At 42.7% G+C, this 18640-nt stretch overlaps 2 protein-coding genes across 13 annotated transcripts in view; one reads left to right on the top strand and one right to left on the bottom strand.

The window, feature by feature from the left end:
• The window catches only part of LOC106036260 (guanylate cyclase soluble subunit beta-2-like), a 22555-nt gene extending 11079 nt beyond the window's left edge, over positions 1 to 11476 (top strand). For 3 of the 9 annotated variants that reach the window (XM_048063033.2, XM_048063034.2, XM_067002492.1), the window contains 9 exons: positions 1429 to 1749; positions 2482 to 2630; positions 4442 to 4588; positions 4871 to 5025; positions 6545 to 6759; positions 6848 to 6970; positions 8259 to 8388; positions 9222 to 9290; positions 10160 to 11476. In XM_048063033.2, the coding sequence (XP_047918990.2) occupies positions 1429 to 1749; positions 2482 to 2630; positions 4442 to 4588; positions 4871 to 5025; positions 6545 to 6759; positions 6848 to 6970; positions 8259 to 8388; positions 9222 to 9290; positions 10160 to 10181 (1331 nt within the window). In that variant the 3' untranslated portion in view covers positions 10182 to 11476. Of the gene's footprint in view, positions 1 to 1428; positions 1750 to 2481; positions 2631 to 4441; positions 4589 to 4870; positions 5026 to 6544; positions 6760 to 6847; positions 6971 to 7804; positions 7990 to 8258; positions 8389 to 9221 lie in introns of those variants that run through there. The other 6 variants (XM_067002490.1, XM_067002491.1, XM_048063035.2 and 3 more) reach the window with 4 other exon arrangements.
• On the bottom strand, positions 1562 to 18640 carry CCDC195 (coiled-coil domain containing 195). Of its 4 annotated transcripts, XR_010833584.1 has the most exons (6): positions 17036 to 18640; positions 15873 to 16134; positions 11810 to 12816; positions 9536 to 9620; positions 8852 to 8910; positions 1562 to 1652 (listed from the first exon to the last, which is right to left on the bottom strand). XR_010833584.1 is itself a non-coding variant. In XM_048063040.2 (3 exons), exons 1-3 carry the CDS (start codon positions 17265 to 17267, stop codon positions 12684 to 12686), a joined length of 627 nt encoding a protein of 208 aa, XP_047918997.2. In that variant the 5' UTR covers positions 17268 to 18640; the 3' UTR covers positions 11632 to 12683. The 4 variants fall into 4 exon arrangements, 1 of the variants encoding a protein (XP_047918997.2); XR_010833583.1 differs by lacking the exon at positions 1562 to 1652 and having other exon boundaries at positions 8399 to 8910; XR_010833585.1 differs by lacking the exons at positions 1562 to 1652; positions 8852 to 8910; positions 9536 to 9620 and adding an exon at positions 13659 to 13810 and having other exon boundaries at positions 12677 to 12816; positions 17036 to 18638.

Below are 18640 nucleotides of genomic sequence, written 5' to 3'. Positions count from 1 at the left end.
TTTGTACTTGGAACAACATTTTTAACCCAGCCAGCTAGCACAGGCAATACCAGTTCACAGATCTTGGATTACATGTTTGGCACATAAAGAGAATAATTAAAACACTGGGCGAGCATTCCAGCAATACACCACAAAACACAGCGCTCCTGCCAGCACACAGTTCCAGATCTGTCAGGCAAAGGGGAGGGAAGGGGCAGGGGAAGAAGGAAGTGCTTAAAGATAAATTTCTGATAAAATTTCCACAGCTGGAGGAAAAGATGTCTTCCCTTGTGATTCCATGCATTTTGAGTCCTAAAATGTGAATACATTATTAAATTCTTAATTTATACCTCCGAGGGGAGTTATTTCGTACTGGCTGGGTTTCAAATATGGATAAAAATAAATTAACTGTGCTTTGATTTTATTACTTTTTTTTTGTAGTAGTGACATTTATAGATTGATTTGTCTTTTTTTTTTTCCCCTCTCTTATGTTATGTAAGAGTTTACCAGTTGAAATTGTTGTAGCAACAAAGAGATTTTATTTGCTCTATTTTTATTGAGAGGGATGAGTATGGAATGATTCAGCTTCATGTAATTAACTGTAACAACACTTGCTTTAAGTATTCTATGACCTCGATTTTGCTCCTTTGTACTATATAATATGACCTAATTTTCCCTTCTCTTCTTTCACCTTTACGTGATGAGTGTCAAATCTGGTATTCCTGAGATTCAGAAAACATTAAGAGTTCAGGGGGACCTTGAAAAAAGTGCTGTTAACAAAACAAGGGACTTTAGCCACAGGTAAAAATTCTACTTCATTTTATCCAGTCAGGTTTAAAATAAGCAAACACAAAACAACAACAAAAACCCAAACCTGTAACCAAATCTCAACAAAGCAAACAAAAACCCAATCCTCCTCTAAAACTTAATTCTACCTGTCAGGCATTTTTGTACCTACTTATTTATGTGAGCATAGTGACTGAAAGCTCCAGCTTCTGATAGGAAAACTTAATTGACTTTACTGGGGCCACATTTTACCCACTCTGAAGTTTAAATGTTTCACTTAATCATTTTGAGTCTCAGTTTCCCTGTGTACAATGCTGACTCATTGGCTTCAGGAGCGATTCAAGGAGGAGAAGCAGAGAAAGGGAAAAATGTTTTGAACCCTGTGGTTCCTATCAAAGAGGAAGGACCTGAAACTTGGTTAGGTTCTGCTTAGCGGTTGTAGTGAGTGACTGCTTTCTGGGTCCTGAACTCTTTCTATTTACCTAGTGCACCTCATCAAAATAAACCCATCTCTAATTCCAAGAAACATTCATACCTGTAATGACCCAGACCCTACAAAAAGTCACTGTCCTTAGAAATCATCTCCTAATAATATCAGTAATACCGAACATCACATGAAAGTCCAGGTTGATGAACACTCTTACCAACACTTGTTTTAAACAGGCCAGATGATCTGGATGGAGTCCCTGCAGTGCATGCTCTATCTCTGCTCACCTTTGCTTCGCACTTTGCACGAGCTAGAGGAACGACAGATGCATATTGCAGACATTGCACCTCATGACGTGACCAGGGATTTGATTCTTCTCAATCAGCAGCGACTGGCAGAGATGGAGCTCTCTAACCAGCTGGAGAGGAAGAAGGAAGAACTGCGAATACTGTCAAAGCACCTGGAAGAAGAGAAGAAAAAAACTGAAGCTCTGCTCTATGCCATGCTCCCTCAGCACGTGGCCAACCAGCTGAAAGAAGGGAAGCGAGTTGAGGCAGGTGAATGAACAGTATTCATTCATGATGCGTGACTCATGCACCAGGCATGATGGTGATAGAGACTGGGCACTGTCACAACCCTGTTGTCATTGTTGTGGAGTAGATTCTCTACTTAGTGAAACTCGTGGGTAGTAGATAGGAGGACCACAGCCCCTTAATCTTGATAATAACAGAGATTTGGAAGCTGTTTGCCAGAACTGTTCCCTAGGAGATTAAAGGTGTTAGCAGCTGCCCATTCAGGTGGCAGAATTTGGCGTTTCAGCAAGAAACTGAGCTTTTGTTGTTGACAGGGGTACACAGGGAAATGAGAGCTCAAAAATGAAAGCAATAAATAAATTGATGTTTACTGGAAATTTTTCCTAATTCCTCTAGTGTATCTATAAACCTAGAGTCATCATTATTCAAATTTTTCTTAAGGATAGCAAGTGAGAACATGCTCAAATTCCCTTTAGTAAGCACACATATGAAGTTAGGGGTAAAGTGCTAAGTATGTCCTGAATGTAGGTGGACAGAAACATATTCAGATATATGAATTGTTCGAGATGCACTATGGTTCTTATATTTGAAATATTCCTATATCAACATCTTTCATATCCGGACACATATATTACAACTGAATAGTCTTATGTCTTAAAACAATGACTAGAAAGAAGTCGTTGCAAACAAGTCTTAAACAGATGTTGTGATTGTCCAGCCATTACAAATACTTACAACTGTTTTTTCTGCTCACAGGAGAGTTCAAGGAGTGCACCATACTGTTCAGTGATGTTGTGACCTTTACCAACATTTGTGCCCAGTGTGAGCCTATTCAGATAGTTCTCATGTTAAATACAATGTACCTGCAATTTGACAGACTGACCACAGTGCATGATGTGTACAAGGTATGTGTTGACCTGTTGTAAAACAGGTCAGTATATTATTGTCTTTAGTGGGAAATAACCTCACAAACAACACCCAGATAACAGCTAGGCTTTGATTTTTTACTCATGGAGATCTTAGGCAATGGTGTATACCTCCTTCTGACCCCAAAGAGCATCAACTAGATCTAGACTGCAATGCCTGTATTGTCTCCAAACTGTGCTGGAAGGATCAGAGCCCTGGCAGACATATAATAGAGCATTATTAACAACTCCAGAGCTACCTAGATTTGAGCAGCCGAAGAGCTGATCCTAATTTTCTGTCTGTCCCTAGCACATTAAATATTTAGGAAGGCAGAAATAGTAAAGGGTGAAATCCAAATCTCATTCATTCCTTACTCAGGCAAGACATGCAGTTCATCCTGCAATAATTTGTACTGGGAAATCAGAAGAATTTCTGCCTTGGCAAGGAAACTGTTTTCAATAATTGAAGCAAGCAGGATATGGCCCACAGATTTTAGGATAGATTAGCATCATATTCCAAATCATACATCTTGAGTAAATTATCTGTCACTATAATAATCTCCTTTTGATGCCTGTATATAACTCCCATTAATATTGAAGGAGGTAACTAGGTACAGAGAGGGAGAACAAGATAACTATTTCAGGCATTTGAGAAAGAAATGAAATATTGAAATCAATCAAAGAAACTTGGCCCAAGCTTATAAATGTCTGAATTTATGAATAAATCTTCTTAAATTAAATCTCCTGCCACAGCCTAAAAATAATTAACATATCTATTTGCATTAGTAGCTTTTTACAGTTATTTTTAATTTGTTAGAGATGATTACGGGTATTACTGTGGGTCTTCAGCAGAAGATTTGTACAGGAACACATTTTTCAGGACTAATATACTGAACTGTTTTAAGTCATTATGTTAACGAACAAGCCCAACGATGAAATTACGTTCCTGCTCTCCTATTGGTGCTCATTATTAAGAAATCCAATTAATCTAATTTAATCTAATTTCTTACTTGCTGATGGTGAATGCAACAGTGAAGTCTCATAAGAGCAGTTTAGAAAATTTCCTGGCTGTGTAACAGTCTTTTACAATGGATTTTAAACATTTGAGAATTCTCTGTTTCCAAAGGGCCTGCTCTGTTCCCAGCAAAATCTCTGGTATGGGGACATGCACTGAAGTGTTTCTCAGGTGCCATAACAGGCATTTCAAGGAGACTGGGTGCATGTAGTAGGACTAACACTTCAGAATTTGTCTCACAGGCTGCAGCATGTTGTGGGAAAACATTCGATTGTAAGGAGGGATATTGACAAACTGCTTGGTTCACACTCTGCATTCTCTGACATCCTGCCATTGGAAACTGTAGGTGTCTTAATTTCATTTGAACCACTTCATAATAATCACCAGTGAATAGACTCACTTGATTTATTATGACTTTTAAAAAAAGGAATACACCGTTAAAACCAATTGTGAATTAGAGCTAATTAACGGCATTCAGCTATCAGATAACCTCCTGGCTCAGGAGTCTGTACTTGGGAATAGTTCTTTGCGTGTAGGCCTGCCCTGGTTAGGTGGAAGGCAAGGCAGTTTGACACTTGCACGGCATCTCTTACTCCTTAGGGTCTCTCACACTGTTATCTTAAATGGGTCAAGTAAGCAGAGACAAAACACACTGAAATTTTTAGTCTGGAGTCAAGGAATGAATCTTTGAGAAGGAAGAGGGATATGGTGCAGGTAAGGAGAGTCCCAAATAGCAAAGCAAGTTACCCGAACAAGATATGTGGTATACTCATATACTTGTCCTTCTCAATTAAAGGTGGAGACAATTGGAGATGCCTATATGGTCGTAGGTGGGGTTCCTGTGCCTGTATCCACTCACGCTGAGCGGATTGCTAACTTTGCCTTGGGGATGGTAATAGCAGCTAAAGGAGTACAGAACCCAGTTTCTGGAAATCCAATCCAAGTAAGTTGTTAACAAAAAGATGCAAATGTGTCTGATTCTTGGGTTGGGCTTCTGGTTAAAGTATTACAGTGGGACATCAAAGAGCTTCTTTTAACTTTACTGTGACTTTGGGCAAGGCCCACATGGGCATATTTTTCACCAAGAGCCTCTCCCTGTGGATATTTGGTATTTTAATGGTGTCCGCTGTTGTGTTAAGATGAACTTTTAGGTGTCTGGACAGCATTAAGAAAGATGCTAAATGTTAAATGACATTTTTGGGGGGTGTTTTATGTCTTTGTAAAGATTAGAGTTGGGATCCATACAGGTCCTGTGTTGGCTGGAGTTGTTGGAGAAAAGATGCCTCGTTACTGCTTATTTGGAGATACAGTGAATATAGCTTCCCGGATGGAGAGTCACGGTGTCCCAAGTAAAATTCATCTAAGCTCCAGTACCTATCAGTGAGTAGCTATGATGAAAACTTTTCCTCTTAAAAGCTGCGCTAAAAACACTGCCTTGAACAGCTGCAGCTTTCAGATGTAGATGATGCTGTCTTTTGTCACTGATTTATGCAGCTTATAAAGAAAAATCACTGCTCGCAAAGAATTTTGTTCTGATTATTTCAAGTGTCCATATATATGGAGACAGAAGTTTGAAAGTCTTGATCCTAGAGAGTAAAAAAGATGAAAAAAAGTGGTAGCTTATTTGGAAGTAGCAATAATATGTCAATAATAGAAAGACAGATCATTTAATTTTACATCCTGCAAAACAAAATTTTAAATTTCTCTTATTGAGTATAATAATTTGTGGCAAAGCAGTTTTATTTGCACCTACTAAGGATAAACTGTATAAACCACTATCCTATTCATGCAGGGAGGAATTTAGTTTCCCAAAGCTTTTGTTGGTAAAAATTGAATATAACATTTTCAATAATTTTGTGTACGCGTAACATGTGCATGCAAGAGGTGGAAGTGAAGATAAGCTACAAAGGAGGAGTAGAAAAACTGGGAATGGTATTAGGAAAGCCAGAGCTCAACTAGCCTTGAAATGAGCAAAGCACGTTCAAAGGCAGTAAGAGGAGCTCCTGGTGCTACATTAACAGAAGAGTATAACTGAAGACGTGAACCTGCTGTGGCAGGTGATTTGGTGACAGTGCCCCAAATCAAATCTGAGTTACAATAGGCCTCTTTTGCACAAGTCTTCACTAACGAGGTCTTTAAGGCCCCTGCACCCAGGGTCGGGGTTCAAGGAGTAGGTGAAGTACCAGTATTGGAAGAGGATCGGATCAAGAATTTTTTGAGAAGTCTCAGTCCACAGAAGTCTATGGGAGCAGATTATGATGCATCCAAGGGCAAAGAGAAAGCTGGACGATGCATTACAGTGCTGCTGACTGTCATCTTTGAAAGGCTGTGAGGATCAACACCCTAGCAACCAAAGAAAGCCAGATACTATACCCATCTCCAAAAACAGCGAAGAGGTCACTCTGGGGAACTGTAGGTTAGACAGCCTCATGTCAGCCACAGTGCAAATCAAGTCCTCTTGAAAGACATTTTTGGTCAAAGCAGGTGATTGGGAATAGCCAGTATGGATTTACTGAGGGTAAATCACACTTGACAGACCTGATTGCCTTCTCTCATTGAATGATGAGACATAGTTCTGTCTAACTGATATTGGCTGCCTCAGTTCTTAATTTCTATCTACTGGTCAGAAAGAACCTTCCACCATCCCGAAGTATTTGTCTACGTGATCCACTAATTTTTGTAAGGCTGTATGTATAAAGCTATAAAAGCAAATTAGGCTTGAATAAACAGTTGGAACAAATTATCTCCATGGTTCATGGTCAATATCATGTTTTTTTCATTTTTTTTCCCCAAATGGTCGTGATTTGATTGCTTAAATTATAATAGCTCTTCCGAAACATCAGTGCCATTTTTTGCTAGTCCTGAATTTTCATGTGTCATTTTGCTTCTGATATTTTAGATGCCTAAAATACAAGAATTTTGAGATGACTGAAAGAGGAGAAATAGAAGTGAAAGGCAAAGGGAAAATGCACACATATTTCCTCGTTAGAAATAAAGCTGCAACTGAGAATGAAATTATGGGGAGGCCAGTAAAAGACTTAGATTCTGGCCATGCATCTGTTCAGTCCTTTCAGGAAGGCAGGACTGAAACAGCACCAAGTTCTCATCAGACAGGTAGAGTCAACTTGATGTATCTCTCTCTTCTTAAAGAAACAAATGTTAATACAACTCACTTAAATATCCCTTTCTGTTCTTTTTTCAGTTAATCAGACTCAGCAAGAGAAGGACCAGACCACAGCCATTGCAATGAAGTATATTGATGGTCCCACAGATGCACAAAACAGTCTCAAAAGAAGAAATCAAGCAAAAAATGCAGATTTAACAGGTAGCTATTTAGTTACCATTTAGAAAAGGCAACAGAATTAGAGAGTAACTGAGGCTTAATCTTGCAGCTTCATCATATTCTTCTTCTGAATAATAATGGTTTTATTCAAGCCAGAAATTCATGGCAGTAGAATTATAGAATGGCTCAGGTTGGAAGGGACCTTAAAGATCATCCAACTCCAACCCCCAGTATATCCATGTTGGTTAAACTAACCATTCTGCACATAACTCAGGGCCAAACAAATTCGCCTTCAGAACAAACCGAGGTGTTACTCGTGCACTAGGGAGAAGGAAGCTGACATAGCTGTCAGACTTCAGCGTCTTTCTGATAATGCAAACAGAACTGATAACTGTTAGAAAACTTTTCACATGGATAGACCCAACTGTTCATATATGCATCTTTTCCTAGAAAAGCTGCCTTTTTTAATGAAGTTATAGGGAAGCCCTTATCAATTCAAGCCCGAGAGAGGGAGAGACCTCATTAGCTACGCAGCTTATCAATTCTCAAGCCAGTCTCCTGCGGGGTTTAGAATGATTTATTGCCATGCCCATGTTCTACAATCAAAGCTCATTCTCATCTGAAGTAGCTGATACTGAGAAAGAGATGATGGATTTAATGCCATAACAGGCTAATCTAAAGCAGCAAGTCTTGTAGTTCTATTTGCATCATTTGCAGATTTTGTACAGACTAAAAATGTTGTCATTGATTACTGGAAAATATTTTACTCCCTTCCCACCTGCTTAGAGATGGTAGTTAATCTAATATGTGATGTGCAGACAAACAGAAACCTCTGTGGTCATTAAAATCTCACACTGAAGGAGTGTTTCTTTACAGGCAAAACTTATGATTCAAAAAGCTATGGAAGTCTCCATGGCAACCAGCATTCAGATGATGCTCCTTGTCATCCAGACAGGGAAAGAGCCAAACCAGCTACCGAAGAGCCACAGATTAGAAATGTTCGCTCCAATTTTTGCAATCTACTCTAAGTTTCTTACTTTATACATGAAACAGAGCATTTTTCTTATGATTTACTGCATTTTCCTGCTGTGGGACTGATTTTGTATATCAAGTACCACATGATTTTGTTTAAAAAAAAAAAAAAGATTTCATCACAGTTGTCAGCAAAAAGAATGAAGGATATATATTTTTTTAATCAATCTACACATGCCATATAATATTCTCAGTGGAGAATGAAACCACCACAAGAGACTTTGAAGATGTATTTTTCAGCTTCTGCTGTGTCTTTGAGTATCCCTATGTAAAAACCACTGTTTGGTATCTCATGCAGCAATCGAGAAAGAGGTGACTCATACAACTAGAAATATTCCTACTCAAGTGAGCACTTGCAAAAAAAGCAACATTCCCCGAAGTGACCATCTGTCTAGACTTCAGCACAACCAATATCTTCCCTGTGTAAGGTCAGCAGAATTTGATCTACTATGACGACAATTTAATCTCTTAACAGGTCTTTTGTTGGGTTGAGGCATTGTGCAGTAAAAGTGCAGAATAGATTTCTGCATCTAATACAACCTGTATTTTTCCATCCTGAAGAGACAATATTGTCTGCTTTATAGCACGTAATAGTAAAAAAAAGCACAAAATAATCTGCAATCTTTAAACCAGCTGTCCACGCTGTACTTAGAAGATCTGAGAAGGAAATGCACGTAGTGGAATTACGTAGCATCAAATTCATCACAATGCTGAAGGCTTGTTCGAGGCCTGTGAACTATCTGAGACCAGATGAGTTTCAAGTTTATTTCCCATGGTCTCACTCCAGGTAAACAAAAATAAAGTTTGAGAACTACAGAGGGAGCGTGTCAATGCTGAAATTAATGCTGCTAACATCACTGAAAATAACTGTTAAAGATCAACATCATTTACCTGGTGTCAGAGGCTCCCTCGCTGAATCACTTCCATGCTGATATATTCTTAGAGTGCACCTAATCAGAACCGGTAGAGAAAAAATTGAAGTTCAGCTGTCAAGGGTGTAACATGCAGGAGCAAAAATACAGTAGATAAGAAGATTGTGGAAATCCGGCACATCATAAATTGTCCTCTCCTTCCTTTAAGTGGAACATGGAGTAGATGAATGTGCTGAGTTTTGGGTGACTTTGATATGCGATGCACCCTGCACACTGATTTATTATCTTTGGGTGTAGATTCATTGTCTTAAGTACGCAAACATGAGACCCATATGAACTTTGAGCAAGAACTCACTGGAGAAGATGATAACGTTACTCCTCTGTTACAGTCTGGAGCATCACATTTCCACCCCCGTGTTAGTGGCAAGAGTGAAGCCCTTTAAACAGCAGATGGAGAGGTAAGACTGATGAAAGGAATTGCCTCCTCTCTACAGTATTAACAAGATGAAATTTCACCTAGCTAGATTTTCTTTTTAAACCCACGAGACAGGAGCTGTTTTGGCTGGGTGCTCTGTGGTTCTGTCTATGCTAGCGAGTAATGCAGACCAATTGAGGTAGATGTGTAGAGTGAAGCTGTCAGTGCTGACATCCACACATCAGGTATTTCAGAGGGCTTGCTCATGTGGTCCCACACACTGAATACCTTTTAGCTTTTGGAGCACCTTATAAGTGCATCTTCTGGCTTCGTGTCATGCAGCAGGGATCCGTTCATGCACTTTGAGACCACTCTACAATTTGAAACAAAGTACAGTTAAGTATGACTAGGGATGTCTCCTGACACTGACTAAAATGTAAATACAGATGCACCCTTTAACATTAGCACTTTCAACAACAAAACAGGACAGCACCAGTCTGGAAGAGTGCAATTTTATGACTGGCAGGATTTATTTATTTATTTATTTAGAAGGATTTTGCTGTCTAGACATTGCTCATTATTTTGGGGAGGGTTGTATCAGCTGTAGGGTGAAGATGCGTCTGAGCATTATTATTGTTAAATTGGTTTTACCAATGACGTGCTTGTGTGCTACCCTCAGACACACATCTAAATTTCACCTTAGTAACTCCCCCCAACATGGAGCACCTTCCAGTGCTCACAGTTTTGCACTTCTGTGTTGTGACCATAGTTTTAAAAAGTCTTTTCTAAAGAAAGGTAATACCCAACTTCTCTCTCACTCACGGTGAATCTGCCATAACAGTTAAATTGCTGCTGTCCCACTGATTTAACTTGAGAATTTACTCTGACAAGATTTTTTTGCCTCCAACCTAGAGACGCATTTTACTACTCTTGACTAGTCATGCTGATGAAATGGAGAACATGTCATTTAACAAATGGCAGTGGTGGACTTGGTGTTTATCTGGACTTGCTATGGATATATAAAGCCACTTAGCCCCAAGCACAAGGGTTACACAGGAGGGAACATCTCTTAGAGGCCGGTGCTAATGCAGGAGGGAACCTCTTGCAAGAAGGCCAGGGCCCTTCTGACCTTTAATGAATTCTTTATGGGAGGAAGAAAGAAAAGGACCATGGCTTAATTGCTGCCTGCATCTCTCTGCCCAAATCTAGCTTTGCTTATACCTGCCCTTTTCGCACTGACCAATCTATGAATATTTAATATTGGAATGTGTTAATTGCCAGTAAGTGTGCCATGGTAAGATACTTTATGCTGTACTTCAATAAAATTGATGTGCTCAGTGGTTTCTCTGTGGCCTCTGCTGCATCTGGTCTTCTGCTGCTCTGCTGGAGATGTGGAGCTGGGTCAAATCTGAACACCCGCTTTTAAAAATTAATGTGCCTGTACATCATCCTGTGTTTCTAGATCTGTAGGTACTGCTAAAGACTGAAATAATGCAAAAATACCATTCAGAAGTATTTTTTTCCATTAATATACTGACTGCCATTTTTCAGTGACTACTTTGATTCATTTCCCTCTTTTTCCTCCCACCTTTTTTTGTTCTTTTTTCTTACAAATATACAAAAAATTGTTAAGATCATTACAGCTCTAATAAATGTAAAGTGAGTTTAATTTCTTGACCATGCACAGTTATGCATTTTTGTGACATCAGAATCAGCACACTACAGTTAACATTGTCAAAAGCTAGAACGTGTGAATACAGTTTTCATTGCAGTGACTTACCTACATTAAATTGACACAAAAAAGGTGAGAGAACAGAATTTCCCACTGCCACTTCATGGATGCTGAGGCTTAGAGAATTTAAAAGCTGAGATTTTTGAAAGCTGTCTAGAATCTATGGATTGCCAAATCCCATTAAATCTGGTTTTAATGCATGAAGTTTCAAAAGCACTTGGGTGCCTTAAAAGTTTAGGGGCCAGATTTTCAAAGATATTTGTTGTTACTTTGGTAAGTGAAATCAACTGGATTTAGGTACTTAACACGTGTCTAGTTTCTGACAATAAAGCTTTCATTAAAACATTTAAAAAGCATTTCCCTGTCAGTGCTTTCATAAATTAGCAAACTTTCCAAACTGTACCCTCATTTGCTGGGTGTCCTTGATTAAACACTTACAAAATCAAAATGCAACTCTGTATGGACCCATGCTGGAAATAAAATTCACAAATAAAATAGCAGTGAAACTGAAATGATTATTTCATTGGTGAGAATATATTAAAAATGTACTTCAGTATACAAAACATCATGAATTTCAAAATCAAAACGGAGCTTATGTTTTTGTAGAAGTATACAACATCACTGAAAGTCAAGATGGAATTTTTCTCTACAAGCTCACTGCTTTCACTTTTGAAGGCTCAAGAATTTAAGAGTAGACCATGAGATGACAATGTTCCTAAATGTTACCAATATCTACTGTTCATGCATTCTATGTGCAACATTCACTCATCCATGCTGCCTGTACATAAAGAAATAGCAAGGTATGTATAGCGGTTTTGATCCATAAATACCTGTAGTCAAATTAAACGTGGGACGTTATCTTTACTCATATGAAACCTAAGTTAGCAAGCACTCCTCATTTTTTACAAGCTGTCCATAGTATTTTCTTACATCTATTTTGCACCAGTTCAATGAATGTCTGCTACTGATTCTTGATCTGAGATGTGATCCAAAGCCAATCCTGAAAAATTCTGCTATTCAGAATCCTTCCTACTTTGGCTTGGTATGTGGCCATCTCTGACTGGATGGACACACCAGGTCAGAAACAGATTTGCAGTCATATTTTCATATTGATTAGTATGTATGCTCCCCTGTCCTCCCCTAGAGGTGAACCTGCAGTGGGCATTAGCAGTCATTGTCCATCTTTGCAGAAATTCAGAGTAATGTTAACTGATTCTGTAACATCCCCTTAACTTTGCTATATTGGTGTTGTGAAGCTTTAAAGTTCTGAGTGCAGAAGAGTCCTCCCAGGTTCTTAGCAGCTCTTATTTTGTCATTTGCAACAAAGACCTTTCTGGCAAGAGGATCGGTGAACACAAGAGGTGACTTGGTTTCCGTTTTTGTGACAAACACAGCAAAAACAGCTTTAACATCCTGTTTAAAGCAGTCCTGAGGTGAGAGAGCCTTGAGAGATGTTGAGCAGAAGCTGCTTTGTGGAGGATCCTTTGCTCTCACGTGGCTTCATTGCAGTGTACAGGCTTTCAGCTGATTTTGTCATGGCCTCCATTTCCTTGCTAAACAACAGGCCAGTGACCCGAAACACAATCTAGGTGATTCTCTGAAGGCAACCTGCCAAAGCGTTTTGCAAAAAAGGAACCTGACACATAGCTATCGTTTAAGGCCAATTTATCTCAAGAATCAATGGGCCTTTAAAAATTCACCAGCTCACATATCCTTTTCAGTGATGGTAGTTAACTCTTTTGTGTCCTGATTTTGTGGGCTTTTCAGAGAACCTTGATTTTCAGCACATGATGACACATCCATTGGTAAAAGGAAACTAACGGCCTTTACTTTACCCCTGGAGAAAAATGAGAGAGGATTATGAGGATTAGAAATATATAAAACATGCAAAGAAACTCAAAAAAAGAATCAAACAAAAACAACAACAAAAAACAGCTAACAAAAAAACCACCAGCAAGCAGAAGGTAAATGCTGTCAGCACTTGCATGATGCGTGGAGGCAGAATTTCCTGCCCTGCTCAGACAGCTCACATAGGCTTCCCAGGGGGCCAGGCACAGTGCTGCTGTCTGTCTGTCTGCTGGAAGCATCTGCCTTTTTCCACTGAGCCCGAGGGCTGTCTGTCAGCACTTGGCTCCTATGTACAAAGCCCAGTGCGTGCAGATCCCTCAGGTGCCCTTGCGTCTGTTGGGTGTGCCTTGTCCAGGGGCCCTGCCAGTGGTTTTTTACATGCACAGGTAGCCAGCTCCTGAAAGTGTGTGTGAGAATGGGTGTTTTGAAGTGGTGAGCGTGTGCATGCGTGTGTGTGTGGTAAATTACATGGATGGTGAAAGCTGAGGTAGAAACATGCTCCTTTGTGTGTGCCGAAACTGGCTGTTTGGCAGGTAAACAGACTGGGTTTTGCAGAGATTCTGTTTGTTTGTTTTTGCTCAGAGTCTCCTCTGCAATCACTGGCAGCTCCTTCTGCCCCTCAAGGAACACGTGAAAGGAAAACATGAAACTGTGGAAGTACTCTGTGATAGTTACCGGGGGTGTCCCTGGCCTCAGCAATTTCCTCAGCCCTTCGCACCTGCCAATTAGACCTGGAAAGTGAAACCAACAGGCAAAGACAGTCCTACCCAGCTCATCGGACTGAGGTGCAAGTCATGCGCAAGCAGTGTGTTAGTTTGCCAGAAGCTTTACCTCTGGTTGAGCCAGGGATCTGCACTGTGGCATTGCTGAAAAACATTGTCCTCTCCTCTGCTCTGGATCATACACGTAACTCCATCAGGCTACGTACGAAACCATTTCCTTGTACGCGAGCTTGATCTTCCAGCCTGCACAGCAGCCATTCCCTGTTTGTCATCACCAAACAAAATACACACACTGTGGTCTAGACAAATGCCAGCAGCGCAGGTGTGCCAGCCAAACGTGCCAGCACAGCCAGCAGCGTGCCGCTGGTGCCCTCTGCAGAGGCTCCCTTGAGGCCAGAGCTCCTCAGGGACTTGGGACGCAGCTTGGTGAGGTCTGTACCAAGGCTTTGTGCATTTTGTGATTTTACTAAGATATCCCTGAAAGCAATTTCAGCATCTCTTATCCAGCCTGGTGTATTAAAAGATTCAGTCTTTTTCATTTTCAACAAATTGTGGGAATCATGGTATAAACAATGATTGTATGAATGAAAATGTAGACCCACAAATTGGTGGTGATTTGGTGGCAGTGCTGGTATTTTATTCCTGGGCTGCAGCTGCACTCTAGATAAATATAAGGTTATAATCCTGAATAGTCACTTTTAAAGGTAACAATATTCAGCATCTCATATACAATTATAGTTTTAGAGCAAAATGCACGTACAATAAACAAAGAATAAAACACCTATCACAGAACAGCATGCAGGCAAGCAAAAATGCCATCACTGTAAAAAATTATGCTTAATTAGCTTGCTGAATTCATTGCTACAAATTAACCTGCTAGTTAAAGGCTTACTAGGATTTCTGCCTGTGTTAGCCATTTCTATGTAAATGGCAACAACCACTATTATGGGCAGAAAATATATTAAACTTTTTCTTCATATGAAAATCACCAAGCTTCGAGCTTCAGCATATCAGCCATTTTTTAATAGGGTTAGGTAAAATGCTCTGTCCATAATTATTTCTTCTGTTAAAGCAGCCAACAGCGGGTGGACACGAGCCCCTGTGCCAGACTCACTGCTGGCAAGGCAGCTGTAATGAGAATGATAAAACAATCTGCAACACTCCCCTGCCCATTAGGTAGGCAGCGCTTTTCATCTACGGGCCCCAAAGCATCAGTTAGAAGACACCTATACTGCTAGCTCAGAAACAAAAACTCTCTTTCCCTTAGGAGATAGCCAGTCATTCCCCTGCACGCTGACCGCGTGTTTCCCAACACAAACGCCTTCCAAGTGAGGTGCTTTCAGGGCACAACTTGAAGTGTGTATGTGCTTTGGGAGTCTGCAGTTTGGCAGAACTCAGTGAAGTGTATGCTGAAACCCAGAGCTACGGGGTCAGGGCGCTTTTGCAAATGATACGAGTTCCCTGCCAGGGTCTAAATTTAGGTGTTTAAATGCTGTAAAGCATCTGACCCTCAAATGTCCTTACAAGAAAACATAGGTGTAGGTGGGCAAACCAACGGATTTCTCCTGTTTAAATGCACGCTCTGAGGCCATTTGGACTCTTTCTGTTATGAGCACAGCATGATCAGCACTAAAAGGAGCGATCTGAAGGGATTCATACTGTGTGCAACAGCACCGGGAGGGCGCTGATGCTGTCACGTATCACAATCGCATCATTAGCGCTTTTACCTTTGATTGTTGCCGTGCATTGGAGAGCTTTTCATCAGCGAGCAGGGATGCTCAGGACTTGTCCGGGAGCCATTTCACTTAATTTAGAGCCCTGAGAATATTCTTCTCAAGGCTGAAAGCATTAATTTGTAATACTTCAGTTACAGGGGCAAAATGATACAGTAAATCCACATTCACGAATCTCATTAATCACACTTTCAGAAGCATAGCTCAGAGTGCCTCAGTATCTTCATGCTTTTTGTTCAAAGTTTAAAAATCCCTTTGAAGCGTTGCTTGCCAGAACTACGCATCAATCTGCAAAACTGCCTGGCTGCCACGGGGAGATCTCAACCCCTTTCACTCTCCCCTCATCTGCTCCTTTTTAAAAAAAAAAAAAAAATATAGAAAATTTAAACCACTACCACCGACAATTCCACAGATACTGCAGGGAGGAGCAGGACGTCCCACTCTAAACAGACCTCCCATCAGCTCAGTGCCCAGAGACATTTGAGCAATCAAAGATGTTGCTGCTGACAAACTGAATCCCAAAGCAACACCCGTGCATATTACTAGGTAGAACCAGCCAGCCCAGGCAGCTGTGAAGGCAAACCCCCTACCTGCACCTGCGGACGTGCTCCTGGAACAGCTTCATTTTGTTGGAACTGCTGCTGGAGAAGCAGTTAGCTGGGGTCTTCCCAAGCCCTTTTCCCTCGTCGCCAGCGTGCTGTGCTGCTGAGGGACAGGCGGGCAGCTGAGCCCTGCCCCGCACCTCAGGGAGCCCGCTGCTCGGTGGCCTTTTGCCAGCCCTGTGAGGCCTCGTGCCAGGAGGAGCGGGCGCAGACGCAGCGGTGGAGTAGCGCCGCACGGTCATGGTGGTGTCTGAGGAGCAGAGAGAATAGCGGAGCCGGGAGCAAATACAGCCAGCCGCCAGGAGAGCCGGGCCTCGAGGACATCGCTGGCCAGCACGCAGGCTGCAAGGGCCGCTGCAGCTCGTCCCGCACGCTGCGGTAACGCCGGCACGCTGCGCTAGGGAACTTTGCAGCTTGCTGGCGAACTGGACTTGACAGACACAAGGGGAGGGGGTGGCCACTGGCCTCCAGCACATACGCCTACCAGCCTGACCCTGCTAATAACCGTATCCAATTCTGGACAGGTATTTTTCCCCAAACAACATTTTTGATCTTCCTGCTTCATTAAATCCTTCAGGAGTGCCAGCTAAACTACAAATGAGGAAATATTCCATTTTTTCCCCCAAATTGGGAAGAGACAGCATTCCTATTTACTGCCCCCTCTCCCCCTCAGCCAAAATTAACCACAAAAAGAAACTGCACCTCTGGTGTGACATATGCAACCCACCAGTACTTGTTACTATTTGAAGACTTTTCTCAGCCTTTTCTAAGGTAAGATTACCACATAATGACTGTTGGTCCTTTATGTCTGAAGAGACAGGGGACCCAAACGCGCATCAAGGTAGTCTGTGCCCACAAACACTCATGGCAGTAAGTCAAATTCTGCTTCAGCAAAGACAAACTGAGCTCCCTGAGGTGAACACCTCGCCTGGGGAGCCGCCAAGCATCGCACTAAGCCCATGCGGGCACCCCATAAGATCACAGAGTTAGAAAACTGGCTAAGGGGGCTTCGGGTGTGGGCACTGAAGGAGGCCAGCGCATGTTGTGAAGTCAGCTAGCCATACAATGGCTGGCTCACCCCCCTCTCCCACAGATCAGTAACAACCAAACCAGAGGCCCCGCTCGGGTGGCACACAGCGGTGTCACGGTACCTGCCTGCTCTGACGGTGCAGCTGCAGGGCCGGCCGCCGGGCCTGGGCACGGGGCCGCGGGTGAAGGGTCTGGCCGTGCCGTGGGGCCGGTGAGGCTCCCACCTCTCGCTGCCGTGGCGCTCGGCCTGCAGGCCCGCAGCTCTCCCCTCAGGGCCCGGTTCTCCCGCTCCAGCTTGTCGATTTGGGAGAGCATCTTGCGGATGACCTGGAGGAGGTGCATGTTGCCCTCCATGGCCCTGCTTGCAGCGGCCAGCCTCCTGGCCCCCTCATCAGTGGCTCCTCAGCCAGCAGTAAGCTCGCCCTGCTCTTAAAGCAGAGCCCGGGCCCTCTTTCACCACCACCGGGGCAGGTGGAAGTCGTCAGGTTGCTAAGAGAGGGCCCATGATTTATTCATTCCCTGTGTCATTTTTCACAGCGGCTCACACAAATCTCTGACAGCGCTGCTGAATTATCAGAAAACCCTTCCCTGTCCCCTCCCTCGCCGTGGGGCTCGAGTTTTCTCCAGAAGGACCAAGACAGAAGGGTCCGCCTGGAGCCCACGTCCCTTGGTTGATCTGTTCAGCCCACCCCGTGTCTCAGCAGCACTGAAGGAGGGGTCGGCATTTCCTGCACCACCAGATGAATTGTTTATTTCTGTTCTTTGCATCTGGAAAAGAATTAGCAGTTTCTCAAAGGGAAATCAGATTTCCAAATGAGCTAAAATCACACAAGGCCCCTGCTATCAGCTGGGCTCAGCATGGCAGCAGCTGTGAGGGAAGAGGGAGAACCAAAGCCCCCCTGGGGGGACAGCAGGCGCCGCTCCGTGCCCTGCTGGCTGCTTTGGCAGCTCACTCAGGCGAAGCACCCGCCCCAGCTCCTGGGAGCGTAAGCAGAGGCAGATCAGATGTGAATCTGCATCAGGGAGGGGAACACAATCCTCATTGCCTAGTCCCTAAAGGTATCTTTCTGCTGGCAATAAAATGCACAAAAATCTCACAAAACATGTTGTCTTTCCCTCCAATGTCAGAATTTAAAAACCAAGAATGCCAGAAAGCCAGCATGAAAATAATTTAAAGCAGCTTTCACTTTGAGACCATTCAGACACTTTCCACTAGCTTAAAAGTGGCTCAGGAATATCTGAGGAAAGAGGCCTTCGGCCACACACACTTCACTGCCAGAGGCCCATGGAAGCTTGTGCAAGATGCTCACAACAAGAGATACACCTTATTCGAAAAAAGCAATTCCAGTAGCTCAATCTGTGCTCACTGACAGCTCTCCAGCACCGGCTTCAGATTCACATTTCTGGTTTTCAGCAAGTAGATCGGGTACTGGAGGAGTGACCACACTTACCTGTGGCTGTAACCTCACCGCTGGTGGTGCAGCTGGCAGGCTCAGGGGGGCAGGGACCCTTGCCAGCTCAGCAGGTAGCTTACCCTGCTGCGGTGAAGATCTCTCTGATCTCACATCCTCTGCAGCCAGACTGCCAGCGAGCACAGGCCTTTGTTGGACCAGAGCCTTCTGAGGAAATGGAGTTTCTCCTGTAACCTTGCCCTTCTGCTCCCGCTGCCTTTCCTGCCCAGGAGGTGATGAGTTGGGATTTTGGGGTGATGGAGAAGCTGGTGAAGC

Source organism: Anser cygnoides, chromosome 9 (assembly GCF_040182565.1).
Source record: "Anser cygnoides isolate HZ-2024a breed goose chromosome 9, Taihu_goose_T2T_genome, whole genome shotgun sequence".
In the NCBI taxonomy this organism is placed as follows: domain Eukaryota; kingdom Metazoa; phylum Chordata; class Aves; order Anseriformes; family Anatidae; genus Anser; species Anser cygnoides.
This window is presented reverse-complemented; position numbering and strand designations above follow the sequence as displayed.